The sequence below is a fragment of the Brachyhypopomus gauderio genome, chromosome 14, assembly GCF_052324685.1.
Source record: "Brachyhypopomus gauderio isolate BG-103 chromosome 14, BGAUD_0.2, whole genome shotgun sequence".
Taxonomy (NCBI): Eukaryota; Metazoa; Chordata; class Actinopteri; order Gymnotiformes; family Hypopomidae; genus Brachyhypopomus; species Brachyhypopomus gauderio.
The window spans coordinates 11,976,742-12,004,161 of record NC_135224.1 but is presented as its reverse complement, the minus strand read 5'-3'; the positions used below and the strand labels follow the sequence as shown (position 1 = coordinate 12,004,161).

Here is a 27,420-nt window from a genome sequence, read left to right as displayed (position 1 = left end):
TTCCCAAAAACATGAGAACAAATGTTTTACATAAGAAATTGCAATGAATTAATGGTTAGCGCAAATTTATAATAACATTTGTAACAAATCAACATGCCTAAAATAGGTAGATTAAACCTATACAAATTCAAACTTTATTATACGCAAATGAGAATTGTCGAATATTTGTGAACATAGTACTAAACAAATTATATAGTTTAGTCTAAATAATGTGCTGTCACAGACAAACGAGATAAAAAAGCATTGTCTATCTACAGTCAACTGAGATTAACCTATTAAAACACTAATAATTGTTGTACTTTATAATAACCAATAATCATCCCGATCGTTTTCAGGCAAGCAGTCATATTTATCACAAGAATACCGTCGAAACAACTTGTAGAGAACGCGTGAATAAATAATCTCGACGGACTACGTTATCCTTCATTAATCTACAATCCTCGGTCGCGAAGGAGCGAAGCGGCTTAAGTGTGACGTAACGAGCTTCCGAAGATGACGTCTGCGAAAAGGGGCGGGGCGATGGGAGGGAGGGGGAGGGGCGAGGAGGGGGGGAGGAGGAGGAGGGGGGGTGTGAACAGAGCGGAGGTGAAGAAGAGGAGGATGAAGCTGGGAGCGGAGGATGGGAGGAAGAGTGGAGTGAGAGAGACAGGCTGGCTACCGAGGACCGTGTGTGCATGCCTGTAAGTGTGAACGCGCGAGTGGCCGGGAGTTTTCGGAGGGAGTTCATTTTCGGACCGAAACAAAAGGCGCATTTTTAAACCGTCCTGAGAAACGTCGTAACGGAAACTTTAAACTTTTACCCGCCACAGCTCGGGCCGCCGCGCCGGGTCCCGGCTTTGTCTGACGAGACGGGAGCGCGCCGATACATGCAGGAATAAAATAACAACCATTTCACATTTTTTTTTCCTCCACGCAAGAGGGGAACCCCTTGGTCGGTTTGTTGAAGGGAGTGGGAGAATGGCGGCCAACATGTACCGAGTAGGAGGTGAGTGTTTTCAATAAACGGCAGTAGCGGTGTGATTACGCGATTCTCTGGCCGGCTAACGTTAGCCGCGGCGGCTAGCGAGCCCGGCGCTGCGATTAGAGGCGCTCGCGCCGTTAGCCTGGATGCTAACTAGCGCGCTCGCGCGTTTCCTCGTCGGCTCGCTAACGTAGGTGGATGTTGTATTTCCGCCTCGGTTGGCGAGCCCGCGGCTGCTGGCTAACGACTCGCAGGCTAACCGCGCTGCTTTGACAAGCACAAACTTTCCCAGGTAGCCGAGCTGCAGTCGAGGGAACGTTTTAAAGAGCGCCAGCCAGTGTTGTAGTTTTAAAGTACTTCCACTCGATCAGACGACACTGGGTGTCTACTTATTGGAGTCGTTTTGTCAGGCACTTTCTAAGATTGCACTGTTTCCAGTCAATGTTAATACGAGTCGGCTAAGTCGAGCAAAATAGTCAATTGAGCCTCGGCGCAAGTGAATAAGGACCATCCACAATAAAAGCGTAGTTACTGGGATCTGTGCACCTTACATACAGCCAGTTATCTTCTGCAAACTTGGCTCTGGCCAGCATAACATGCATTACAAGGGTAACTTGCACGCAGCTCAGCTTCACCTGTTCTCCGATGTGTTGTTGCTAAACTTCCTCTTCACAATATTCAGCGTTCACAAGCACATGAAGTCAGACCAAGCTCTGAAGCAGCTGTCCAAGCAGCACACGATCACAATTCTTGAACGCAAGTCTCGTTTCTGTCTAAAGCAGGCAGATAGCTAGCAGGTCGGCTACCCCAGCTAGCCAGTTAACTTGGCTAGTAAAAGTGATGCTGGCGACGGTGACTAACGTTACTCACGCTCGCTTGATGTCTTGCATGGCTGGATTTACTGTCCAACGCTTAACTGATCCCTGCTGGTCCAAACAATGCGTCTCACCTGCCTCACACCACCCCGTGCAGCCCAATCATGGACTGATTTTGCATATAGTTTTTTTAAACATAATGCATTTGAACCCTTTATGATTGCACCCTACGCCACGGAATGTGTCGTTTTGGGTGTTTTTGGTCATTATAGTGTCAACGGTAAAATCAGCTGTGTCCGGCTATCTAAATAGGTCACGGTTAATATTCGGTGTAGTGTTTAGAGAGGCTGTCGTCGCACAGCGCATTTTTAAACGACGCTTTCCGGTAATGGGCTGATCAGTTCACAATAGCACTGAGGATTTTTTGTTAAGGTGCATCGTAAGAGCACGTAGACCATCACTCGCTGTAGGTCGCCTTTGTGAATAGATCATAAGATAACCTCTCTCGTGTTTCATGCTTAGGATTTCGCAAATGATGGAGGTCGTTATGATTTTAAATTGCCATAAGCACATTTTTATGCACGAGTGCGGCGCTCTTCGTTTCAAACGTTACCCTGGCCATTCCTGGTCAGTGTTGATGATTGAGTGATATGGGCCGTGAACCAACAGGCTATTTATTCGCCCCCCCCCCTTAGGCGCAAGTTCCTTCAGAAAATCAGCTGATAAAGATCGGCTGCTTGTATTTCCTGTGATTCCTCCATATGTATCGTCCCTCGTTTATTAGGCTGCTCTTTTAAGCAAACGACTGCACCTCTTTCTCTTCGTCCATACATCAGTGCAGTTCTGCACCACGTCTGAGTGTAAATAACGACGTCTCTTCGATGTTGGTGAACTTGACCCACCGGTTCGAGTCACGCTTCACTACGCTCATCGCTCCCTCCTCCACGACTCCAGCAGCGCCGAGTGAACGTGGCTCGGAGCTCCAGACTGCGTCTTCCGGCCTGCTGGCCCGTCTTTAACTCCACGACTCCGTGTGTAATTTCGCCAAGTGCGTCTCGCGCTGGCCTTATCCCGCGCGCTCTCTACCAAGTTCCTGTCCCGCGTGCGCGCGCGCGCACCGGCATGCAGGCACAGTCTATTGTCTTGGCTCCCTCCTCCGACTTGACTGTTTATTGTCCCGGCGCATCTTAAACACAGACGGATATTGCGGAGTTGCCTGATTTGACCTAGTTACTGCGACGTGTTTGCGTCCATACTCGGTGTCGCGGCAGGTATCACGTTAAAATGGCCAGAGATTAGGTGGACTTGCGTTTTTGCGACTATCCACACCTTTTTGTTTTCTAGTCAGTTCTATAAACAAAACTTGACACTGTGCTAACACCATATTCACCCATATTCTTTGACGAGCTTCAGTGCTTGGTAGCAACAGTATAACCCGGTGGTTTGGTAACTGGATTTGGTACTGAGCAGTATTTACTCACCACTGTTTGAAATCTCTAAGTGCATGTTTTCTATGGCACTTGCATGTGTAGCTTGTACTGTGATTAAATGCACCTGATGCCACTTGCTTTGCCTCCAGTGACAGGTGGATGTCATAAGCATTAAACCTTGACAAACATGTAGGGAAAACACACAAAGTTTGCCTGTAAAAAGCCTCTTTTGGGGGTTGAGCACACTTCAGAGGGAAGGCTATAACATCCACCCCTACATTCATTGTAAGCCGTTTCTCATCTATGTGGTTTTGATCTCGGGCAATTTTTCAAGCGTCTGAATGGCAAAGATGCCACAGGTCTTTAGCCAGTGCAGTGTGTACATTTCTCTCAGATCTGATACACTGCACCCGTTCACCGGCCCCTTATCAGAGTTTCAGTATTACTAGCAGTATGAAATGTTACTTAATGGCTGTTCGAGGTTTACTCTGCGCAGGCCAGGCCCAGGCAATACCTTTCTTGTTCGGTGGAGTGATCATAGATTGTTTCATTATTGGAACAAACCAACAGCAAGCTGACATTTTGCACATAAAAAATAAATTCTATCTTAATGTACAGTGGAAAAGGTGGGCTATTTATTTATTTTACTGTTTTGGCTTCAGGCCAATGAGAAATAATTTTCAGTAGTATTTGGAAAATTTGCCAGTTTTGCCTTCAGACGTTAACTTTCAAGTTTGTGGCCACAGCATGGCAGTGTATACACGCAAGGTTTTCAGCAGCACCTGCCTTGGGTGGTTTGCCAACATGTGGTATAATGAATAATTTGCACACCGTCTCCATATTTTTCAAAGGAGTTGTGACCCTCCAGCCGAGGTGATGGAACACCGCTCCGCTCCACTGAGCTTAGAACGGCCCCTTCAACACCATAACAGACGAGATCCGTTGGTTAATTCAAAAGTGTTTACTTGTCCCAAAGCGTTCTGGAGACCTTGTGCTAATTATTCCTGCGTCTGTGAGTAGAAGAGTGCCAGATGAGTTCACCGCTGCTGGACTGTTTTTAGAGAGCAGGACTTGATGTTAACCCTTTGTCTTTTCTCACTGTCATTCTCCCCGATGGAGCACGGAGGGCCCTCCATTTTAATTTGCTCCTCTGGGAAGGGCCTGACAGCATAGCTAAATGAAGACAAGGACCACGGATCCGTGTCAAAATTCGAACCCGTGTTGAGTAATTATGTAGCAAAAATGGATTAATGATGGTGTGCGGTGGGTTCTGCTTGATCATTTACTCTGTTGTTATTGACCGACACGCAGGCTTGTCACACACGGTTACCACTTTGTGTCAGAGTTGGTTACTATTCCTTAAGGATCTGTAACAATCAGTAAGACTCACCTAAGTGCCTTCCCAGCACACATTTTCGGTAGCGCCAAAAGAATTGTGACGGGTGTTGCGATATCCTGAAATGTCACTTGCGCAAATTTCAAGCTTTCTGAAATGTCCTGACATAATTGCCATTTTACTGTGAATCAGGCAGTGTACAGTGTTGGCCCGTGTCATGGTGCGAGATCACAAGTGAACGGTGGTAGATCCGTAGTGGATCAACATTGGGTTAACGTCAGTGCTTAAGAGTGGTATTTAGATCCAGGAAAACTGGCAAAGGTGTTCACACAATCTGTGACTGACTGACTTGTAGTGGTAGGTGTACGATACCTATAATAGATAGATATGGTTATAATAGATGTACGACAACAGTGGTCACTATCAGAAAGGACAGATTGTCGTACTAGTAAAATAAACCCAAATGCATTGCTTTGTAATTCCACTAAACTATCCAATATTACCAAGCACTTTGTTTTAATGTTAAATTTTTTATTTGAAATTTTTTTAAGCTGAGAGGTAGATCACTCTTCTAGGGTGCTTGATTCAGGAGCGCTGAACCGGGAGACAGCAAAACTTGGAGCGGCTGGGGCCGGAAACTGGTGCTTCAGAACGTGCTCGGAGAGAAACACGAGCTGGTGGACTAATGGCATATTCCTAATATATTGCTGTCTTTTTTTCCTCCCCTTTCCTGTAGATTATGTTTACTTTGAGAACTCATCCAGCAACCCCTACTTGATCCGCCGAATAGAAGAACTCAATAAGGTGGGTTTCAGTCAGCCTTAACCTGTGTGTGGGGGGGGGCATTACACACTTTACAGAGAGCAGCCCGTGCTCAGCCCTTGTGGAGAGCTCTAAACCATGATTTGTGCTAATACATTTGGGTACCCAGTGGTAACCTCATCTAGATTGTGTCTGGGGATGTTATGGAGTATTGGGGGATTAAACATGTATACACGTAGACTTGATCTTGTTGCGTTTTCTTAAATTCTTTGAACCAGTAGTTAGGACTCGCCACTCTTAAGTGTTTTGATTGGAAGGGACTATTTTGCTTCTCCTCCTAAATGCTAACACACTGGTGTGTTTAAAATGGGTAAAGCATTCATGAAATATGTTGTTAGTTATTTTACATATATAAATGCTGATATAAAATGAAGTAATGCAGTCTGATTTGTACTTTTGGCAAGGTCTTAATTGTGCTTCTGTGATTGGCTCACTGCGTCAAATGTTACTTTCAGACGGCCAATGGTAACGTAGAAGCCAAGGTGGTGTGCCTCTTCAGGAGGAGGGACATCTCCGGCAATCTCAACACGCTGGCTGACAGCAACGCTAGTAAGTACTGCGACGTCTTCTTCCTGTGTTTGGTTGACCTCTTACCATCCTCCAAGATGGCAAGCAAGACCTTCATGTTCTGCAAACCTTAAGAAGCAATGCTTTGATCTCTTATTTATAAAAAGCTACAGAGCTGTCAAAATAAAAAAACAAAGGGAGAAGTGACTCATCAGGAGAGACGGAGATGAGTCACAACTGGTCACGTCTCGCTTTCGTCTGTCCGTCACCTTATGGTTTTATGGGCAGTCATCTGAACTCTGTCCAGCCCTTGTAGACGTACCTGCTCGTTCAGGGTCGGTACATTTTATTGTCCACAAATGCACTAATGTTCAGTTAACGCCGGACTTTGTGGTATTCGTGGGAACTCTACGGTCTCTCTATTAGTGGTGTGTTTAAAAAATTTATTTTTCGATTCAAATCGATCTTCATTTGAATGATTCAATATCGATTTATTAAACCTGAGATCGATCTTTAGAATTGGCCAATTTTCCCCGCATATGCGTACCGTTTTAACGTCTCGCATTTTATCTCACGTGACGTGCTTGAATTCCACCTTGTTTAGGTGTATGAACCCTGCAAACATGACTTTGTTCATTGCGCTGAAGCGCGGCGCGCACGCAAATTTTCAAAATTTGAGAGGTGCACGACCTCGCGAAGCGACAGGGCATGGGCGGAGCCACCACGATTACGTCGTTTTCGGTGCCCGGACCCTCACGTTGGTCGCAACGCGTCAAGTATAAACTGAAGTTTTCTCAACAGCTGGCAATCTTGTTACTGCACAAAGGAGCTGTCCTCAACATGTTGATCAGCTCCTTTTCTTGCTGAAAAATTTGACAATCTCCAAGATGTCAGAAAGCAGTCATGAATAAATCTTAGTTCTGAATATTGTAAACATTAAGGTCCAAAAACTATGTTCATAAATGTTTTGTTACATGTAAAAAAAAAAAAAAAAACTTGCACTTTAAAAGGCTGTTCAAAACCGCTTTCAATGCCTTTTCTGGTAAAGGAGCTATGTGGAAGTGTGTGCATTAATTGATATTACAAAAGTTGTTCACAGTATAAACACTAATATCTTAATACATTTGAATAAAGTTTGTGTTCCTTGTATCATTACAACATTTCACATTCAAACTACACTTTTTATTGTAACTGAAATTTCCCTACATGAATCGATATTGAATCGGATCGAATCAAAAATCGAATTGAATCAGGACCTTGTGAATCCGAATCGAACTTGAAAATCGGTGGTGATACCCACCCCTACTCTCTATGAAAGCTCCTACACGAATATGGAAGAAGTGCTAATAGTGAATGTATTCACAATCACAATATGCACAGATATATACAGAATGCGTAATCACACCAAGCTGTCACTAATCACGTCCGCAGCGATCAGTGTGTGGACACTAGGGGTGACCTGCAATAGTCGCTGATTCGACTATAGTCGACTATACCCCCTAGTCGACTATGAACGTCATAGTCGAATGTACCATTCTAACTGCATGGGGGAGCCCAAGGATGCTGCCAAGAATTAGTTGTTACATGAAATGTCTTTTTTTCGTTATATATAGCCTTTTGTCAAATAAAATCATCCTAATTTCTGTTAATAAATATTTTTATGATTAAAATGATGTGTGCGCATTAACAATAGGCATCTTCCTACTACACATTAATAAATCACACCCTGCAGTTGCACAATCCAAATGAGCAGAGCTGAACACGCTACACGATAGTCAGCGTCTACCAAGATGGCTACTAAAAAACTTTAAAAGTATTTTGAAAAACATAAAGATGAATCAAACAAAGTAAAGTGCAAGTTATGTCATCAAAGTGTTTCATTTCGCACGAACAACCAACATGGCATACCATTTAAAACGGATAAGGCAAAGAAAAAAAAAAAAAACGTTTGTTGTTTCGGTCGTGTCGTCTCTGCAAGTAATCCTATAAACATTTTTTTGTTGTTGTTTGCTTTTTAACCCCCGTTACTTGGACCTTTTACTTAATTTTTTTGCTGTTGTGTGGCAATTTTTTTATATTTTCAGGCAGGCACATTTTATTTAAAATATTTTTGACATTTTGCACAGTTCGATATGCGCAATTCGCACTGATGGTTAATGTTCTCTAACGTTTCATTAAAAAATAAATAAGTAAATAAATAAAAGCTGAATAAAGCCAATCTATCATGTTTATTCATTTATCTGAGTGTTTTAGGTTTTTACTTTGAAGTGGAAAAAAGTCCCGAATGACAACGGGATCCCGTTTAAGGTGCTCTAGACATATAAATAAATAAACGATTCGACTATTAGTCGACTAAAGGGAAAATCTGAAGAATCAGATTTGACTATGAAAATCCTTAGTTGAATACACCTCTAGTGGACACTGGTGACTGGTTTAAAACATCGCGATCGGCCAGTTGACACACGGCCAGCAATTCACCAGAGCTTGTTATACAATGTACAAAAATCAGCTTGATGAGGAAGACGAACCATTGCGCAGTGCGTAAATTATAATTTCAATGACTGAACTGTTGCGGCGTTCACTTGACTTCATGTGGGCATGACCCATATCCTCATTCCACGGCCGGTGGGTCGCGATGCAGAAGACCTCTGTCCGTTTGCTCTTTGGCCGCTGAGCCGTGTGAGGTGTTCTACGCATCTATCTCCAGACTATTGAGTCCGGAGCACGTCGGTGAGCGAGATGGAAATGGAGTTGCAAAATGTTTCTTGGGTGTGTTATTCCTTGTGGCCTGCGGACAGCAGAACATTTACAGCTGTGAGAGCACTGAAACGTGCTTTTACAAAAAAAACTCTGTCAGCTTTGAGCAGAAAGGCCCATACTTGTCCATCCATACTTGTGTGTAGGAGGCCATATTTGAGGACGTGCTTCTGTGTTGTTGTCATTGGTTATGTGTCATTCACAGTTGTGGATGATCAGGCTGTAAGAGCGGGAAGTGTAATTGTTTTCTTTGTGATACGTTTTGGTGGATAAACCTCTCTGTTATCTTACCGTGAGCACCTTTCCATTAGAACGTCTTGGTTCTCCTTGTTTTTGTGGTTTCCCTGCAATAAAAATAAAATAATCCGATGGTTTCTGGAGGTACTCCAGCTCCGACGCCTTACGCTTTTGGAAAGGATGTCTAGGATCTAAGCTGTCGAACTGCGGTTGCCATTTTGTTGTGTGCACATTTCCGTGGCCTCCGAACGCTCCCCTGGGATTTGGTAAATGGGCATTTCTGTTGAAAGTTCACCCATCACATTAGACCACCTCCGGCTCAACGACTGAGAATAGTGAACGTCTGAAAGACGCATGTAAGCATTTGACATGAAGAAGAAAAAAATGTATTATCTCTACTTAAAAAGAGGGAGGAACACTTGCAGGAAGACTCGGTCTTTTACTGCGTGCGCTGCGGTAAGAGCACCTTAACACTTAGGAAAAAGACACCAGTACGATTTTCTATGCAGTGTGGCCGTGTTCAGCTTCTGTTTTTGCGGGATGTGCTGAGAAGGCTCTTGCCATTTTGCATGTGGACAGACTACTTGTGGGCACGCAGTGTGTGTTGTGCTGGAGGCTGCTTGGTTGGTTATGTCACTGCTTTGTGTGGAGGGCTGAGCGCGTGTGCCCTCACAAAGCCCCACAATGCTCCGCACCAGCAGTAGCTGCTCTCCCAGGACTCTGGGCTCTTTCCTGCTTTCTGCCTTTTCTGTTTACTTAATGCCTTTTTATGCAATACCTCACTTCCAGTTGGCTCTAGAACATGTATATAAAACGTTTCCCTCTGGGAGGTGATATGTTCAGCACTGCTATGCCCCACTGGTCGGCCTACTACCAGTTACTGTAGATTCTCGTTCTTAATAAAAGACACATTAATTGCATATGTTTACTAAATGATTGCCAGGCTTTAGGGCAGTGGTGTTTCCTTGCTCCAACAACGGTTTTTAATTTCTTCCAGAGTCGTCTGTCTGGACATTTTAAGGCGTCGTTGTGTAATCTCTGCTTTATACCTGCTATGCGTTCACATTCACCGTGTTGTGTCCTTTTGCGGCACGGCGCGGATTCCTGTAAGGCTGTCTTGCACTGTCTTACACAAGGCCTGTAGGTCTTAGCCTCGCGGAGGCTACCTCCTCGCTCCCCGCGATGGCTTCCCCTCGCTGCTCCTTTCCCTCATCCCCCAGACCCCTCCAGCCTTCTTCTCCGTCTGGGCTCCTATGAGCTTGTCCTACCCTGGCCTTGAGCCCAGAGCCTCAGCCCTGCACACTCTGAACAAAAGAGCCTTCATGGGACTTGCTGGGCCCCGGTGCACGAAGGGTTAAACGCTGACTCGCTGGTGTCTTTGTCAAGGAGTGAATGCGCGCACGCGAGTCACTAGTCGTGTGTCGGGGTGTGTGCACGTGTATGCGTGTGTGAACTTTTTAAAATGCGTGTGTGTGCGTGCGCGCGGACGTGCGTGTGCTCGTTTGTGGTTGGGGGGGTGGGAGGGGGAGTTGGTTGTTACTCAATTGGGGGATGGGCACCTCAGGTTTGGTGTACAGGGTTTCCCAGTAAAGCTGGCAGGGACTCGCTGCCCAAGGGGTGGTGGGGGGGGCACTGAAATGACAGGAGGGGTTAATGGAAAGGGGTGTGGTCTAAGGTCCTACCCACTTGCTGACAGGGTTTCCTTCGCCCCAGCGCAGGGGCGGAGTCCACTCAGATTCTTTGATACCATCCTGTCAGGTCTCACCTCGCACAAACGCAGTTATAAAAAAAAAAAAAAAGAAATAATAAAGAAATAATTTTTCGTGTTTTCTAAGAAACTTAGCAACAATTGTTTCTATTTTTTAGAAGTTTGTTTCAGCCTTGCCTTTAAGCTGTTTTTACTCTGTAGTATATAGGGGTTTTGGGGTTTATTTCTCCCCTTGCACAATTAAGGTATCTTCCTTTGAATGTTTTAAATCTACTTTTAGAAGAAAAGCGTGTTGTTCTTTGCTGAAGTGGCATGAATGAGTAACGACACTAGGAACTCATACATCTGTGGGTTTTTGCAGGAGACTTTGAGGAGGAGTCCAAGCAGCCGTCAATCACCGAGCAACAGAAACACCAGCTTAAACACAGAGAACTGTTCCTGTCCCGACAGTTTGAGTCTCTTCCTGCCACACACATACGGTATAAACCCCATACATTGTACAAACCCAAGCCATCCCAACAACACCACACACGTACAGTATAACAGTATAAAACAAACAACCCCCCCCCCCCCCCCCCCCCCCCCCCCCCCCACACACACACACACACACACACACACACACACACATTACATTAGGAAAGCCGGATATGACTGTTACATTAATTAAACTTTGATTGAAGTGCAGTCAGTCCTTGCTTTTATCCATGCCTGCTTTGCTTGCTTACAGGCTGTGTTAACAGTCTGACAATTTTCTAGTCACTCAGGCCATTCGAGGAATAGAGAGTGGTAGAGAAACTATTGTATGTGTGGAGTTGTGCTTTGGCAGGTGTTCATATGGTTATGCTTTTTTCTTTAACTATTTTTATTTAATTTTTTTGACAACTTCTTGATTGTTTAAGATGAGTTAAGTGCTGGCAGGCGGCATTAGAAGTATAATTTTAAGTAAAATGTCTGTTTTCTAGGTCCACTAACTCATTAGTGTTTCTCCACAGGGGGAAATGTAATGTCACACTTCTGAACGAGACTGATGTTTTAACAAGCTACCTAGAGAGGGAGGTAAGACCACCATCACTTTCCTTGTTAGGAATGCCGGTTGTAACGTGTACAGACCACAAGTGTCCTACAAAGCAGAGGGTCCGAGTGTCCTGGTCCGCAGGACCCACCGGCCGCTCCGTGTTTGTGCTCTGTCCCAGCTCCCAGTCCAGCGGTCGCTCGGCGCAGGTGTACCGGCAACCGGGTCGGAGCAAAACGCGGACCGGCTCAAGAGACCCTGCTGCGCGCAGCATGTGTTCAGTGTCCGTGTTCTAGGAGCGCTGTGTGGTTTTGTGCCCCACAGGACTGCTTCTTTTACTCCTTGGTGTTCGACCCGGTCCAGAAGACCCTGCTGGCCGATCAGGGAGAGATCCGGGTGGGATCCAAATACCAGGCGGAGATCCCCGACAAACTGGCGGAAGGTGGGTGGGGTGTGAGGTGAAGTGGTGCTGTTCACAGCGCAGCCTCCAGTGGGATGGGGGCGGCTTCTGTGTACGGCGTCTGCCAGCCCAGATATTGTGGTTAAGTTAGGCTGTTGGTGCTTCCCGCGTAAATTAAAGGCACAAATTAAGCTAACTTCATCGTTCTCCCCCCCGTAGGGGAATCGGACAACCGGCTGCAAGAGAAACTGGAGACGAAGGTGTGGGACCCAGATAACCAGCTGAAAGACTCCCAGATCGACCAGTTCCTGGTGGTAGCGCGGTGAGTCATGGCGTTTGCTTGGCTTTTAGCGTGATTTGTTTTACTGTACTGAAGATATCGTTGGCCATGTAATGGGTAGTTAATTGTGACATTACTGTTTCAGCTCCCTATTATAACACTTCAATGGCATTAAAATTGACCATAGTCATTATTTTCCTATAAAAGCCTACCGGGCAGTTGCTTCTATTTCAGTGTAGGACTTGACACATTTGCAGGTTAACTCAAAGTCAGTATTTAATCAGGACTTTATGTAGTTTAGTATACTTATTTAAGGTATTTTTCCTATTGTGTTTAGTAGATGTTAACTATCGCCATCTATTGGCCATGTAAATATCTACATGGTTGATGACATTAGGAAGTCATAATGCATATCACATTTTAAATTCAAATGTATTCAAATTCTCATGTAAACTCCCCCTTAACAACATGGGAGGTGATAATTTCATGCTGTGGAGTTAATTATTAATCAGACAGTAAACACAAAATAAGTCGAATGCTACTTGCTAAGAAATTTCTTAGCGAATTTCTTAGCTTCGGCTTTTTCAGAGTAAAAAAAAAAACCCCTGTGTAAACCTCAGCAGGGAGCATGGGTGTGTTCTCTGGAGCTCTGTGATCACTGCTGAAAGTGATTCCATGAAGGTTCCCAGGTGGCTGTGTAGAAGAAGGCCAGGTTGTTGGAGCAAACCCCTGCATGGAGCTCCAGTTCCCCATCTGGGTGGAGGCATCCATTAAAGGGAACGTTTGACACTGTAGTTCAAAACTGTGTACAGGTCCATATGTAGTGTGTGTCTCCCACTTGGTGGTGTGGGTATGTGTACGTTGGTGTTTTATGTATATAGGGGGATGATGACGTGTGTCATATGGGGTTAGTAGAGTAGTGTTAGTGTTAGTAGGGTTTGGGTGATGGACAACTCCATTGTCAATGGCTGACGGACGTCACTATGTGATGCCACACACAAAGTAGGTCACGTCCTGGTAGTGATGGATGTAGTGTGTCACATCCTGTGTTGTATGTAGTGGTGTGGTGATGACGCTGAGGTGTGTGTGTGTGTGTGTGTGTGTGTGTGTGTGTGTTTTGCAGGGCTGTGGGGACATTCGCCCGTGCATTAGACTGCAGCAGCTCCATCCGCCAACCGAGCCTGCACATGAGCGCAGCGGCTGCGTCCAGAGACATTACGCTGGTGAGACCGTACACACACAACGTGACTGTTGATAGACCTGAGATTTGTAATCGAACAAGCATAACATAACTCCACCTAAAACCCTGACGGCACGGCTCCACCCCCCCCAGTTCCACGCCATGGACACGCTGCAGAAGAATGGCTATGACCTGGCCAAGGCCATGTCCACGCTGGTGCCCCAGGGCGGGCCCGTGCTCTGCCGCGATGAGATGGAGGAGTGGAGCGCCTCGGAGGCCATGCTCTTTGAGGAGGCGCTGGAGAAGTACGGCAAGGACTTCAACGACATTCGCCAGGACTTTGTGAGTTCTGAAGAGCTTTCTGGTAGACTCTTTTACGCAGGGCCATATATATTATACACACACACACACATGCATAAAAATGAGTAAAGTACACAAATTTTTTATTTTTTTTAAACACACTGCAGTTACTCTCCTCGAGTCTTATTCAGATTGAAGATTTTCTTTTATTTATCCCCTCCACCCCCAGTTGCCCTGGAAGTCATTAGCCAGTGTGGTTCAGTTCTACTACATGTGGAAGACCACGGACCGTTACATCCAGCAGGTAAGAGCTCTCTGAAGCTCCTTTCTTCACTTTCTTTTTTTTCCCCTCCTCCTGTCTGAGGCTTTTGTTCATTTCCTCAACTCAATGAATTCGTCCTTTCTCCGTCACCACTGTAGTGTTTACTCGTTATTTTTATCTCCTCGCTTTCAGAAAAGACTGAAGGCTGCGGAAGCCGACAGTAAACTGAAGCAGGTTTACATCCCCACCTAGTGAGTGTTTACTCCAATAGCACTACTGAAGCCTTCTGACAACTTTGGTGTAATATCAGTAATTGTTTATCATTAATCCTAAATTCATGAGTATTCAGCAGGAGAAAAAATGTACCTCACTTATGTTAAGGCTGTGTTTATTAACTGGGTATTACTGTGGCAATGTGCATTAAACTCGTATTCTAACATATTGCATGAAGGGAAAAAAAACAGACTTGTATAATGTTGGCTGCTTTAAATGTTCGAAAACATTTCCATTTTGTCCCCCACCTCCCCATCAGCACCAAACCCAACCCCAACCAGATCATGGTTCCTGGAAACAAGCCTGGCATGAATGGAGCTGCGGGATTCCAGAAAGGGCTGTGCTGTGAGAGCTGCCACAGTGAGTGTCCGTACCTGCCCCTCCACCCACGACCCCCCCCCCCCCCCCCCCCCCCCCGAACACAGCGGAGCCCCAGAGGTTTCCTTGCTCCTGTGGTGTGGTGCGCCAAACGCTGAACGTTCCTCCTCTGCCCCTGCAGCTGCCCAGTCGCCCCAGTGGTACGCCTGGGGACCTCCCAACATGCAGTGCCGGCTCTGCGCCTCCTGCTGGATCTACTGGAAGAAGTATGGAGGCTTGAAGACCCCCACACAGCTAGAGGGCGCTACAAGAACTGGCTCGGTACATCTGGCTGCTACATTTTATTTTATTTTTTTTGTACATGTATAAAATGTCAAATGCTCGTCATGACTCTGGTCAGTCAAAAGTCAGTCCCGTTCCTTCCTAACGACCTACTGACCTCTCCTGCGACAGGACGCCGCTCCTCGTAGTCACATGACTCGTCAGGAGGTGCAAGGCATGTCCCCGTTCACCAACAACGCCGGCAGAGCCAAACTGCTGGCCAAGAACCGGCAGACGTTCATCCTGCAGACCACCAAGCTGACCCGCATCGCCCGCCGGGTGTGCCAGGACATCCTGCAGTCTCGCCGGGCCGCGCGCCGCCCATACGCTCCCATCAACGCAAACGCCGTCAAAGCAGAGTGTGAGTTCCCCACCAGCGCAGCCATAACCATCTCGACAGTAGAGACTGTAGTCTTTGCTGACAGATACTATTATTTTGCAGCGTATAAGTATTATAGTGATGTGATGCATGAAAGTGTTTTATAAAGTCACACTTTTGAAGTTGTAAATGTAGCATGTTTTTAAATAGCACTGTACAGTCATACGTTAGCAGGGGGTGGTGGTGATAAAGAACCCTTGAACCTGATCTCACTACTCTTAACACAGAGACGCTAATAGCAAGAGGCTGTTTCCTTTGTTCTTACAGGTATGATAAGACTTCCGAAAGCCTCAAAAAGTGCTATGAAGAATCGGCCCATTCCGCGGCCGTCTCTTGTCAACATAGTGAAAGAACTTGGTGAGGATTTGCCAGTCGCACCACAACACTGAGTCTCTGGGCCTCACAAGCCTGGTGATTGCCCATGGCGATGGCTCTGGCGTGGTTATGTCTGTAAAGTGAGTGAGGTGCTGACCAGTGTATGTCTGTTTTTCAGCTGTCCAGGCCCCTCTCAAACTCAAAGCCCCCCGCAGTGCCCCCACCCCCATCAACCGCAACCAGGCCAACCAACCCCGCAACGTCAGCGCCCTGCTGGGCAAGAGGCCCTTCGATAGTGTAAGTCTCCAACTGCCCCTTTGTTTACTTGTTTGTTTGTATTTATACAACCTTTCTTACACACACACATCCACAAACTACATCACCGACCCTTTCACCAAACTTAAGAGTCCGTTGTTGGCCGCAGGTGGGAGGGCATCCCTTCTCCACCAATGGAAGGCCCTTCGTGGCTGGTATTAGAACATCCACCCAATCGGTCATAAAGCGTCAGAGAGTGAGTCAAGGAGATGCCCCCAACCCAGTAGTGTTTGTGGCTACGAAAGACACCAGGTATGTTGGAAATATTACTTGCACCTTGACACAACTATTAAACTGCATCTTGTCCTTCTATGACGACCTTTGATTAACGCGTGCCTATTTGTTTAAGAGCCCTACGGAAACACCTCTCCCAGGCAGAGATGAGGCGGGCAGCTAGGAAACCCAACATCCCTGTCAGGGTGAAACTTCCTCCACTACCACGGCCGCTTCCTGTACCCATCCTGGCCTCCAGTACCAGCGAACCAATCGTGCTGGAGGACTGAGCAGATTTCCGTCAGGCTTTGCCCCCTGCCATCACACAAGTCCCGCCATCCTGAGCTGTCTCTTCTTTTACCACCTACCGAAACCTGATCTCGTGTGTATGCGTGTGAGCACGCACCCACAATTTTTATCTTTTACACTTGCTGTTTTTTCTTTCCTAATCTATTTTTCTATTCATATCTACCTTTTCATCTTTTTGTTTTTCTTCATCTTTCTTGCACGGTCATTCAACATACAAGCCACACACACACACACACACGGTCACACAGTCCCACACAGCAGGCTTCATGCATGGACTTTGGAGTGTTCTATTCCAGTGTTATGGTTTTTCTCTCCCTCCCCTCCCATTCCTCTTTTTTTAATGGCAAATATTTTTAACTGTGTAATTTAAATCAGATAATGCTCAACATGAAATTATGGTGATAAAGCACACTTTATTTTTTTCCAGGTCGATCTTTGTTTGTGTAAATAACATTTTTCAGGAGTGATATCTTTAATGCTGGGTGTAGAATGCAGGGAGGGGATCTGAATTTTGGGGGTTTTTTGGCATGTCTTCATCTTTCTCTTTGTTTAAAAAAAAATCTAATTCAGTATGTACTGCTCCTGTTCACACTATAGTCCATTTCAGGCTTGGAAACCTGTAGTGTGACCAGCACCCCGCCCAGTTTGAGTGGTGCTGTTCAGCTTGCCACTTCACTAAAGCGTAGATCAGCTAGGATCAGACCACCGGGCTCAGGACATCTCCACTACTCAAGATGCCATGAATCAATGGCTTTTTATGGTCCCATAGTTGTTTCTCCACTTTTTAATTGTTCAGCTGTATGTGAATTGTTTTTTTTTTTCTTCTATGACGAGAAATAATATAGGTTCACCAAGTAATGGCACCTCTGGTTTGCTCTGATTGGGGACTTTGATACTGCAGGTCCTATTTAAAGTGTTTTCTCAATGCAAATGGTGACAGAAGGTTGATGGCTTGTATGTTCCCAGTTCAGATCAATGGGGGGGAAGGTGTTGGTTAGAAGGGAGGGACGGTATAGATCATTGAAACCCCGTGGCTTCATAGAGTAGAAGGTTTTTGAAGTTTCTCTTGCCAGTAAATGGTTGGTCTTCACAATCAATTCAGTCTCTGCCTCTTTTTTTTCCCCCCTACACTTTTTGTATGTATAAAATAATGAATAAAGCCATACAAATTTAGGTTTTCCAGTTAAGATTCCTCTTTTGTGTATGCCATGATTCATAAAACTTTCATGTACTTCAATAATTCAGTGGCTGAATTTCAAAATGGAGCTGCTTGTAAGGTAATGTAGTGACTGTAGATAATGTAACGGTAGTTCTCAATTGAGTGAAAAGCAAAAACAAACACGAGGTGGATTTTTCTAGTAATGGCTCCAATAGGCTGTAGACCCATTTGATATCGAATGATATCCTTGTTACAATTTCATTTGTGCTTTGTTTTTGAAACAGTGGATGACTTGTAGACTCAATTTGACTTCCTTGTTTGATTTTAGCACCATGAAATGTCAACCAGCGAATGAGTTCAGTATATTCCCTTGTACATTGTTTTTCCCAGTGTTTGGGGTTTTGTATGGTTTCTTAAAATGAGAGTGCTTTGCACACTAAAGACTGAAATAAACTTAAACCTGACCCCCCCCAAGAAGTGTCACCAGTTTTGTGTGGAAGTGGTACATTGTGCTTGTGTTACCTTTTTTTCAGGTTTCAAATGCCACGTTTGAGATTTTCTCCATTTGAGGCTTGGATAGATGGAGAGATGGTTGACTAGGGTAGCTTCAAAGGTGTCGAGGCTTCCCATTTTGTACGTCAGTGACTTTTCTCAGCTGTTTTTTATTCTTCTGTCTCTGTATCCTTTAATGCATCTTGATTAAAAAGAAATAAAGATTTTTCCTTTGTGGTCATGCATATTCCTTTCTATCATTGGTTAAAATGTATACAGATCCAGTGCTTTTTGTGCCGTACTGTGATAATTCATTATACTCTAAGCATGTTATTACATGATTCTTCGTTAAGATATAAATCTGTTGAAGTGTAAATTATTGTAATTGCTTTTTGCAGGATATAAACCTTCAAAGTTATACTAGCCTTTTTTCTTTCAACTATTCAAGTTGAAAACTGTAAATTAAGTTATTCTTAAATATCTTCTGAAACACTTAGACATAGCGAAAAATAACACCAGTTCTATAAAAGGCTTATTCATGTTCCAATTAACCTTTAGTCTTACCATTGTGAACCCATTGGGTTAAGTTCTAAAACTAGTGGAAACGTACATGAAAATGTTAAAATGCGTCTTCTAAATAGATCTGGGTGGATAACCAGTTCACACCATGAATTCAGACGGCTTTGACCTCCACTTCACATGTCTGGACATTTAATTAACAAACCAAGGTGTGAACCTGTAATTTACACAGGATAGCTCCCTGTGTGCTTTGAAAGCTGGCCATTGGACTACTAGAAATGTTTATTCCGCTAAACAAAGCAGCGGGTACAGATAAATTCAATCACATTTCAGCAGGGGCCAAACACTAGTATCTGCAATTGAAGTGGTCGCAAATTAAATTGACTCGCTCTCGTGTACTGATTGGTCTATTCGAACTTCTCGATGACGTTTCAGATTCGCAGCTGATCCTATTTTAAAGAGAGCGCGGGAATGGAAATTGGATCAGCTTTAAAAAACGATGGGACTTGTACGTCGATACGTGTGACTTCTCAGCTTTAGGGCACAGTCCACGTCTTATTTATTGTTTCTGTTCGTTTTGTTTGTTATTGTAGCATTTTTTTTCTACGTGACATTGCTTTGAAGCGGACAATACTACATAGTGAGGAGACGCACTTTCTGGACTGCTTTAAATCGCACAATGATGTTTGAGGTATAGCGTTTTTACTTTCCTTTGGCATGATCTCGTTTGTACGTTTCCACTAGTCCACTAATTTTAGACCTTAACCAAAAGGGCTCATAATGATAAGACTTAAGATTAATTGTAACATGAATAAGCCTTTTATAGAACTGCTGTTTTTTTTATGTCTAAGTGTTTCAGAACATAATTAATAATAACTTGAATTTAGTTTTCAATGGCTTGAATAGTTGAAAGAAAAAGGCTAGTATAACTGAGGGTATATATCCTGCAAAAGCAATTACAATAAGCTTGTCACAAGCTGTCCTTAAATCTCTTCCTCAGGCCAGCCAAGATGACTTGATGTTCCCCTTGGAAGGCAAGGATGAACCTTTCTTCTCAGAGGAGAGCTTGGCTCGTGGGGGCCTGTCCCTGGCTGAGGCTCTTCTTCCACTGGCCAAGACCCCAGCTCCATCTCTGAACCCCTCCCTCTGCTCCACCCGCTACAAGACGGAGCTGTGCAGCCGCTACGCCGAGAGCGGGACGTGCAAGTACGCCGAGCGCTGCCAGTTCGCTCACGGCCTGCATGACCTCCACATGCCGTCCCGCCACCCCAAGTACAAGACGGAGCTGTGCAGGACCTTCCACACCACCGGCTACTGCGCCTACGGCAGCCGCTGCCTCTTTGCCCACAGCCTGAAGGAGCAGAGGCCTGTCCGCCACAGACGCAGGAACGTGCCCTGTCGCACGTTCCGCGCCTTCGGTGTCTGCCCCTTCGGGACCCGCTGCCACTTCCTGCACGTGGAGGGTGGCTCGGAGTCGGACGGCGGTGGCGTGGAGGACGAGTCCTGGCAGCCGTCGTTGCGCTCACGTGACTGGAAGCCACGTGGCGCGCTCTGCCGTACCTTCAGCACCTTTGGCTTCTGCCTCTATGGCACTAGGTGCCGTTTCCAGCACGGGCTCCCCAACGCGGTGAAGGGTCTGGACTTCACCCAGTCGCCCTGGTCTCCGCAGGGGCACCACAGGGCCGTCTCCCCGGCCTCCAACGTGCGCTCGTCTTTGTCCCCTCGTTCCTCTGCCTCCTCGTCCCCCCAGTCCGTGCTGGCCTCGCCCGCCGTCCCCGATGACTCTGGACCCATCACGCCCCTGTCTGGAGATGTGATGGCCAACAACGCCTTCACCTTCAGCAGTCAGCACCTCAACGACCTGCTGCTGCCGCTGGCCTTCAGACTCAAGCAGCTTGAGCAGGCAAACCCACAGTGTGTGCTGGACCAACCACTGCTGTTTTGATGTTTCTGATGGTCTCAAGTTGTAAATAACTTTTTCCCTTTAATTTGTGGTGGCTTTCTTTAAGCGTTTTTATTTATTTAATGGCTTTAGTTTGAGGTCTTTCAGTCTCAAAGTGGGAGGGGGGGGGGGGTTGCTAACTTTAGTCTGTCCATTTGTGGAACGCACTCTGGCAAGTGCTGACCGATTAGATTGCAAGTTTATGCATTTTTAAGCTGTTTGTATATACTATAGAACATTTGAGACTGGATATTTATTTATGGGTGTTTTATTTAAATTGAGTTAAATTATTGTTGTCTTGGATCGTTTGCATCCCCCGATCTTAATAAACCATTTAACTTTCACAGGTGTTGTCATTAATGGAAATGGTACAAGTCCCATTGAAAGCGCGTTTACCGTTCCTCTTGTACGCATGCGCAGACGTTCTGCTCAATCGTCCTTTTAGTTCTATAGCGCATAGCCAAAGCTAACTAGCATGAGCGCTATTGGGTTCCTGCCAATAAAATGATCAGTGTATATTCATTTAGGTAGTTTGTGTACGTGTGAGAATTTGCTACGGCGAAGGTAAGATGCGCGTTTAACGCCGGAAGAAATGTATTGATGGGTTCAAGGGGTAGCGTGCCAGTTCGTTAACTAGCCGAAGCTAACTCGCTAGCACCATTCTCTGTAAAATTAGCTAATTGTGGGCTGACTGGACCGTTGTTGCCTCGGTTGGGACTATTGAGCCTTCACGAACGGCTCCGAGTGCCTGAGCTTTCATTGACCTTTAGTAGACCTGTGAAGTAGTTTAGCAATGCTGCCTTAGTCTGCTACCGTTAACCATCGTACCTGGTCAAAGTGAAGGGGTTTGTGACAGGAGCGAGGTGGTTGAAGGATGACTGAGGCGAGGGAAGAGCGCCGCTTCGCCGAGGTGCCCCGGGACTCCATTAAACTCATGGCCGAGAGTGCTGGGGTCGAGCTCGGCGATGATATAGCCGCGATGCTCGCCGAGGATGTGTGTTACCGACTGAGGGAGGCAACACAGGTAAATACGATGCGCCTGCTTACCACAGGTGAGCAGCTCAAATGCAGCGCGACGTTAATGACTTAATGTTCACAATTCTTCTTTTTTTAACCATAGAACAGCTCACAGTTCATGCGACACGCCAAGAGAAGAAAACTGACTGTAGAGGACTTTAACAGAGCCCTTCGCTGGAGCAATACCGAGGTAGTCGCCCTCTAGTTTGCCGTCTATAATCTAAACCAGGGTATCACTTTGACAGCACTGGTTTTCATCACTGCTTCACATTTCCATTTGAAACTCCCCCGTAGGCCATTTGTGGGTACGGCTCCCAGGACGCTTTACCTTTCCGTCCACTGAAAGAGGGAGAGTTTTTCTTTGTGGAGGATCGGGAGGTTAACTTGGTAGAGCTGGCACTGGCCACTAACATTCCCAAGGGCTGTGCGGAGACCACAGTGCGAGGTAGGACATGATGGTCAGGTCGTGTCAGGGGCTGGTGTGGTATGCTAAGGCTTGTGCTGACTGCTTTCTCTCTTTCAGTTCATGTGTCATATCTTGACGGAAAAGGAAATCTGGAGCCTCAAGGCACAGGTGCAGTACTTTTTTCACAGTAGTGAATTGCCATTTTATTCGTTAGTCTAAAGGTGAGACCCTAATAAGGAGCTCCAGTCTGTTGGTATTCTTGGAATTGAAAGAATGGTTTACCAAGTCGATCCTTTTCCCCTCAGTTCCCAGCGCTGTGCAGTCTCTATCAGACGACCTACTCAAGTATTACCAGCAGATCACCAGAGCCATTTTAGGAGAGGATCCACATCTTATGAAGGTCTCACCTGTTCTCACCACGACTGCTTAAAACTTTGATTTTCTTTTCTCCTTTTGGTTTGGTTAAAACCATTTCCTGTCCCCCTTTGTTAATCAGGTGGCTTTGCTGGATCTGCAGTCCAACTCTAAGATTGCTGCGCTCCTTCCTTACTTTGTCTACGTCATCAGTGGGGTATGAGCTTTCCTGTCCACACGTTTTTGGGATATTATGAGAAGTCAAAATCCAGGCCAGAAATGCAGTTCTTGAATTAGATTTTTTTCCTCATCTTATTGAACAATTTAGTCTTTTAGTTTTGTTTAGTTCAATATTTAAAAGAAACTTAAATCCTGAATGTTTGCCTTTATTTAGAATCAATATCAATATTTATACTGTGTGTATGAGATTCTATAACGTTCTATTTTAAGACAAATTTCTGCAACCTGGTTTATCAGTTTTCCATCCCTTTACTCACAGTGACGCCCCCTAACTCAGCAGTGTTCTGTAGCTGCGTTGTATTCTGGACCTTTGAGTTTTGGGCTTGTTGATTCTCCCCCATCTTGGACTTGTGGTTGTATGGTGTTGAAGGTCCTATAGTCTTTTGATCCTCACTGATATATCAACATAAACAGGTTTAATGTGTTTGAGTGGGCATTTCCTTAAAGTCCCAGGAATCCTAGGTAGGGGTATGGCACTTGTAGACAGGAAACTTGACAACTCAATGTTATATAAACGAATTCACTGCATAATATGGTTTGTTTTGTGTAGTATATATTTATCACTGACACCAATTATCATCTTGTAGTCCAGCCACAACGCCATGTCTAGTTACTGAAAACAACTTCTAAGTTTTAGACCTAATCTTAATCCTGAAAACAAAAACAAAAAAAGAATCCATACCCCTCTCAGGTGAAATCGGTGAGCCATGATCTGGATCAGCTGAACAGGCTGCTGCACATGGTGAAGAGCCTGGTCCAGAACCCCTACCTCTACCTGGGCTCATACGTGCGCAGTCTGGTCTCCAGCGTCATGTACTGCATCCTGGAGCCTCTGGCTGCCTCCATCAACCCACTCAACGACCACTGGACCTTGAGAGACTACGCTGCCCTGCTCCTGAGCCACATCTTCTGGTACACACACACACACACACACACACTTCCTGTGTGCATTAGGTACACTCATGCATGCACATAGATTTGATGTGCATCGTAACAGAAGCAGGGTCTCATTAGCGAGCACAGAGAACAGATACATAACCAACGTTGGTTCTGCTGGTTCTACTCTGCTAACTACATGACGTACAACTATAGCCACGCTCACAGTGTAGAGGTGTCCATAAAATGCAGAAGATTGTCCTGAAGTTGGCACGTCGTGAGGAGTTTTCATGCGTTGTATGGAGTTTGTGTGTCTGATGTGTTTATGAAGGCTTCATGTGTTTTGTGGGGCAGGACTCATGGGGACCTGGTGAGCGGCCTGTACCATCAGATCCTGCTCTCTCTGCAGAAGGTCCTGTCAGACCCGGTCCGGCCTCTCTGCTCACACTACGGAGCTGTCGTCGGCTTGCATGCTCTTGGTTGGAAGGTACTGTCCTCACACTCTCAGCTGTGTACACCCAATGTCTCTTTGATGTGTTCCTCTGACGTGTGTGTGTGTGTGTGTGTGTGTGTGTGTGTGTGTGTGTGTGTTTGTGTGTGGGGTCATGTCTGGCTATGCATCAGGCCGTCGAGCGCGTGTTGTATCCCCACCTTCCTGCCTATTGGGCAAATCTACAAGCTGTGCTGGACGACTACTCTGTGTCCAACGCACAGGTGAAAGCAGATGGACACAAAGTGTGTGGAGCCATTCTTGTAAGTTCAGTTCAGTTTCTGCTTGGTGGATCGTTTTCCTGTGAGTGCCTCACTGCAAATCTTTAAAACTGAAGATGTAACCTTGAGATAGACCGACTGTAGCTGTACAACTCTCTCTCTCCACCAGGTGGCAGTGGAGCGTTTGCTAAAGATGAAGGCTATGAGTCTGACTCCATCCACAGAAGGGGGCGCTGCCGCCTTCAACAGGTCTGCAGGAGGAGTGATGGGTTTCAGGGAAAGCTCTCCAGGACTCAGCCCTCCTCCCGAACCCCTCTCTGAGCCCCCTCTGGGCATCGCCAGCCACCTGCAGGCGGGCGGAGCCGGGTGCCAGTGGGAGGAGTGGACCCCGGTTTCCCTCCCCGCCATGTACTGTGAGCTATACTCCTTCTTTGGGGACAGCCTGGCTGTGCGCTTCAGCACCGGCCCCGCCTTAGGCTCCGCTCCTCCCGCGGCGCCCCTTCAGGCCTCGGAGGCACGGAAGGAGCCGGGCAGCGGCACTGCCAACCTCGAGAGCACACGCAAGATGCCCCAGCTCACCGCCAACATGAACATCAGCCCCAGGCAGGACGGTAGCCCGCGCACAGAGCCTGCCCCGCCCAGCCTGGCTGCTACGGCAACAGGGCGGTACGTACAGGCCGACCTGCGGTTATGTTCCCGGACGCTTGAAGGCCCGTAGGTGCAGTCCATTTAACCTATTAATGTTTGAATTTACTTGGAAGGCATCTTGCATTATTTAGCACTGATAGACTTCTGTTTCTTGGTCACTTGGTTTAAAGTCACTGATTTGTTTTGTCAGATCATACAACTGCAGGGGATTCATCACAGTGTGCTGGATGTAGATTTGATCACAGGGTTCTCACTTTTCTGAATATACAAACTCAAACCTCTGACGCTACTCATAAGATCCAGCATTCGTGGTATTTATCCTGAGGGCTAACACCTTGCTCTTCATTCTTGTCTCCTGTTCATACCCTACAGGTCTCTGGCCCGCTCTTCGTCGTCCTCCTCATCTTCAGTCCCTCGCTCCAGGTCCTCATCCTCCCGGCCAGGGCGTTCAGCCAGCCAATCCCGCGACATCTTCCCAAAAGCCCGCTTCCCTCCCCCACAGGCTGGCCCTCCAGCTTTCTCCTTTATGATTGGTGGACAGCAAATGGGCCGGCGGTGCCAGGGGCGACGCTTCCAGACGAGCTTCACGCCGACCCCGCCCCTGGGCTCCCTCCCGCCGCGGGCCTACGCCCACAAACTGCCGGTCATAGGGAGAGTCAGCAAGCCCACGAGACGCTGGACGTGCTCCCATTACTCTCTGTACCTGCCTCTTTAACACACCTACGCACACACCGACTGGGAAGCTTGCCCGCTAGCACTCGGTGCTTGGGCTTCCCCAGAGACTGTCTGTAATAGACTGTAAAAGAACAGCTACAGACCTGTACAGGAGCTTAACCACACTGTCCAGATGGACTGTCAAGGTGTTTGTCAACAAAAACCCCTTGGACTACCAAAGGTTTTTTGTCAGCTTGGAGGATGTGTGTAAGATAATTTTGAATAATTTTGTTGTTGTAAGTTAGTCCTTCAATACATTATTTTTGTAATGATCTGATCTTCAAGGTGAAGTCTTGTACAATAAAATGAAGACATGAGGAAGCCAAAGATGACAATTTTTTATTATGCATAATGTTTATTATGGACAAGAATTTATACTGCATCATTTAGAACGCATAATTATGCATAATGCAGTTACAGACCACAGGACGTGTAATCAGGGCTGTGAGGGGGGGGATGTGAGGGGATCTCATCACTCCAGGAAACTACAAAAATCATCCCCCTTTCAATCATCTGATAATTTTTCTTATCTAATAAATATTAGAATAATAATATTACAATTGTATCAATGATCAGGGCAAAATGTTATCAGTTTTGCAACAGAGAGGAGGAGAAATGTTGAAAATGTAAATGTTAATATTTTCATATATAAAAAAAAAAGTGAAATGAAACTTACAAACCTTGAAATGTGACACTTAAGAAAATAGATACGAAACTGACTCCATACACAGACCCTTATTCTGTAACAAAAAGAATTGAAAACCTCATCAAATAACAAACCTCAAACCAAAATTTTTCTGAAACAAAAGTGGTCATGTAAACACTGCCTAATCTCCTAATAGTGTTAATAGTAAAAATGATAATAAACAACAAAGCGGAAGGAGAAGGTAGGGGCGTGATGATTGGGGGGGGGGGGGGGGGGCATACTGGTAGTGCAACTGAGGAACAGATGGTGGCAGTCAGGGGTCCAGGAGCTGAATCCACTCTCCTTTGAAGAGATGACGTCCAACCTGAGAGAAAGACACTGTTATCCAAGGAGACCAGCGGAACCCCTCTGTTACCTAGAGACAGAGGAGGTGCTGGCGGGCCCTGGGTCTTTTCTGCATGGTGCTTCCACACGTAAAGAAGATGGTGACCATTGGGTTCCCATGACATCCTCTGACCCTCCGCAGTAGTGTGAGGCTTTTATAGCTTTGACATCTTTCTGAAAATAACCAAATAAGGTTGTCGATCCTGCATCTCAACTCCATAATGTTAAGTGAATTGTCCAGGCCCTGATCTTGCACGCATTTGTTTTTAAATATGGACCCTTTAAGAGAAGTTAAGGGACAGGTTATGTTCTTCATATAGTTAAATAGTTCAATTAGGAGGACATATTGCAATTTAAGCTATTATCATTACATTTTATTAAGCTAAACAAAAAACTGAGACTTTTCTCTTTAAAGAGTGATGGCGTTTAAATTTGTTTCACAATCTGCTCTATTCTGACATTTTGCACGTGTTTCTGCTTATTCTGCTGATAAGATCAGTTCAGGAAGTTATTTTATGGACAGTACAGATCAGGCGGCGCAGAAGTCACGTGTTCTGATGTCATGTTCTGTACATCCGCAGATCAGACAACCGCAGGCCTCATCAGTCTTTGATGCAGTTTTACAGAATAGCGGCATCTAGTGTTGCAAACAAACAAACAAACAAACAAACAAACAAACAGATAAATAAAAAATAAACAAATAGCTTTATTAGTCAAGATAAATAGTTTAATTGGGCCATATTCCTAAAACAACGTCTTTCAATAACGCATTTAATAAATCACACGCTGTCCTATAATAAATATTACTATATTTATTGTAATAAACATTTCTGTGATTTTTTTTGGAGGTGCTTGTTCTCTT

The 27,420-nt window shown here is 45.6% G+C and overlaps 3 protein-coding genes across 5 annotated transcripts; all 3 read left to right on the top strand.

Moving 5' to 3' along the window:
* The first annotated feature begins 576 nt into the window (after positions 1 to 576).
* On the top strand, positions 577 to 18,346 carry mta2 (metastasis associated 1 family, member 2). 2 transcript variants are annotated; one of them, XM_076972330.1, is made up of 19 exons: positions 601 to 680; positions 918 to 985; positions 5,279 to 5,346; positions 5,820 to 5,913; positions 10,935 to 11,052; positions 11,566 to 11,629; positions 11,910 to 12,027; positions 12,205 to 12,307; positions 13,389 to 13,488; positions 13,599 to 13,787; positions 13,975 to 14,049; positions 14,200 to 14,258; positions 14,540 to 14,640; positions 14,780 to 14,919; positions 15,052 to 15,280; positions 15,566 to 15,655; positions 15,792 to 15,910; positions 16,038 to 16,180; positions 16,278 to 18,346. In XM_076972330.1, exons 1-19 carry the CDS (start codon positions 601 to 603, stop codon positions 16,429 to 16,431), a joined length of 2,112 nt encoding a protein of 703 aa, XP_076828445.1. In that variant the 3' UTR covers positions 16,432 to 18,346. The 2 variants fall into 2 exon arrangements, with proteins under 2 accessions (XP_076828446.1, XP_076828445.1); XM_076972331.1 differs by having other exon boundaries at positions 577 to 985.
* Positions 18,347 to 19,106: 760 nt separating this feature from the next.
* On the top strand, positions 19,107 to 20,906 carry cth1 (cysteine three histidine 1). The gene is made up of 2 exons (XM_076973005.1): positions 19,107 to 19,311; positions 19,621 to 20,906. Exons 1-2 carry the CDS (start codon positions 19,300 to 19,302, stop codon positions 20,563 to 20,565), a joined length of 957 nt encoding a protein of 318 aa, XP_076829120.1. The 5' UTR covers positions 19,107 to 19,299; the 3' UTR covers positions 20,566 to 20,906.
* Positions 20,907 to 20,973: 67 nt separating this feature from the next.
* On the top strand, positions 20,974 to 25,845 carry taf6l (TAF6-like RNA polymerase II, p300/CBP-associated factor (PCAF)-associated factor). Of its 2 annotated transcripts, XM_076973003.1 has the most exons (12): positions 20,974 to 21,126; positions 21,419 to 21,586; positions 21,683 to 21,769; positions 21,874 to 22,024; positions 22,103 to 22,153; positions 22,291 to 22,385; positions 22,482 to 22,556; positions 23,271 to 23,491; positions 23,810 to 23,942; positions 24,080 to 24,208; positions 24,336 to 24,832; positions 25,187 to 25,845. In XM_076973003.1, exons 2-12 carry the CDS (start codon positions 21,437 to 21,439, stop codon positions 25,527 to 25,529), a joined length of 1,932 nt encoding a protein of 643 aa, XP_076829118.1. In that variant the 5' UTR covers positions 20,974 to 21,126; positions 21,419 to 21,436; the 3' UTR covers positions 25,530 to 25,845. The 2 variants fall into 2 exon arrangements, with proteins under 2 accessions (XP_076829118.1, XP_076829119.1); XM_076973004.1 differs by having other exon boundaries at positions 20,995 to 21,586.
* The last annotated feature ends 1,575 nt before the right edge of the window (positions 25,846 to 27,420 follow it).

Bases quoted from the DNA above. Each gene is read 5' to 3' on its own strand.
- mta2 (XM_076972330.1), top strand. From the start codon at position 601: ATGAAGCTGGGAGCGGAGGATGGGAGGAAGAGTGGAGTGAGAGAGACA. The intron at 14,641-14,779 runs GTGAGTGTCCGT...CTGCCCCTGCAG, and splicing joins GTGCTGTGAGAGCTGCCACA to CTGCCCAGTCGCCCCAGTGG. The intron at 15,281-15,565 runs GTGAGTTCCCCA...TTGTTCTTACAG, and splicing joins AAACGCCGTCAAAGCAGAGT to GTATGATAAGACTTCCGAAA.
- taf6l (XM_076973003.1), top strand. From the start codon at position 21,437: ATGACTGAGGCGAGGGAAGAGCGCCGCTTCGCCGAGGTGCCCCGGGAC. The intron at 22,386-22,481 runs GTCTCACCTGTT...TTTGTTAATCAG, and splicing joins AGGATCCACATCTTATGAAG to GTGGCTTTGCTGGATCTGCA. The intron at 23,492-23,809 runs GTACACACACAC...TTTGTGGGGCAG, and splicing joins CTCCTGAGCCACATCTTCTG to GACTCATGGGGACCTGGTGA.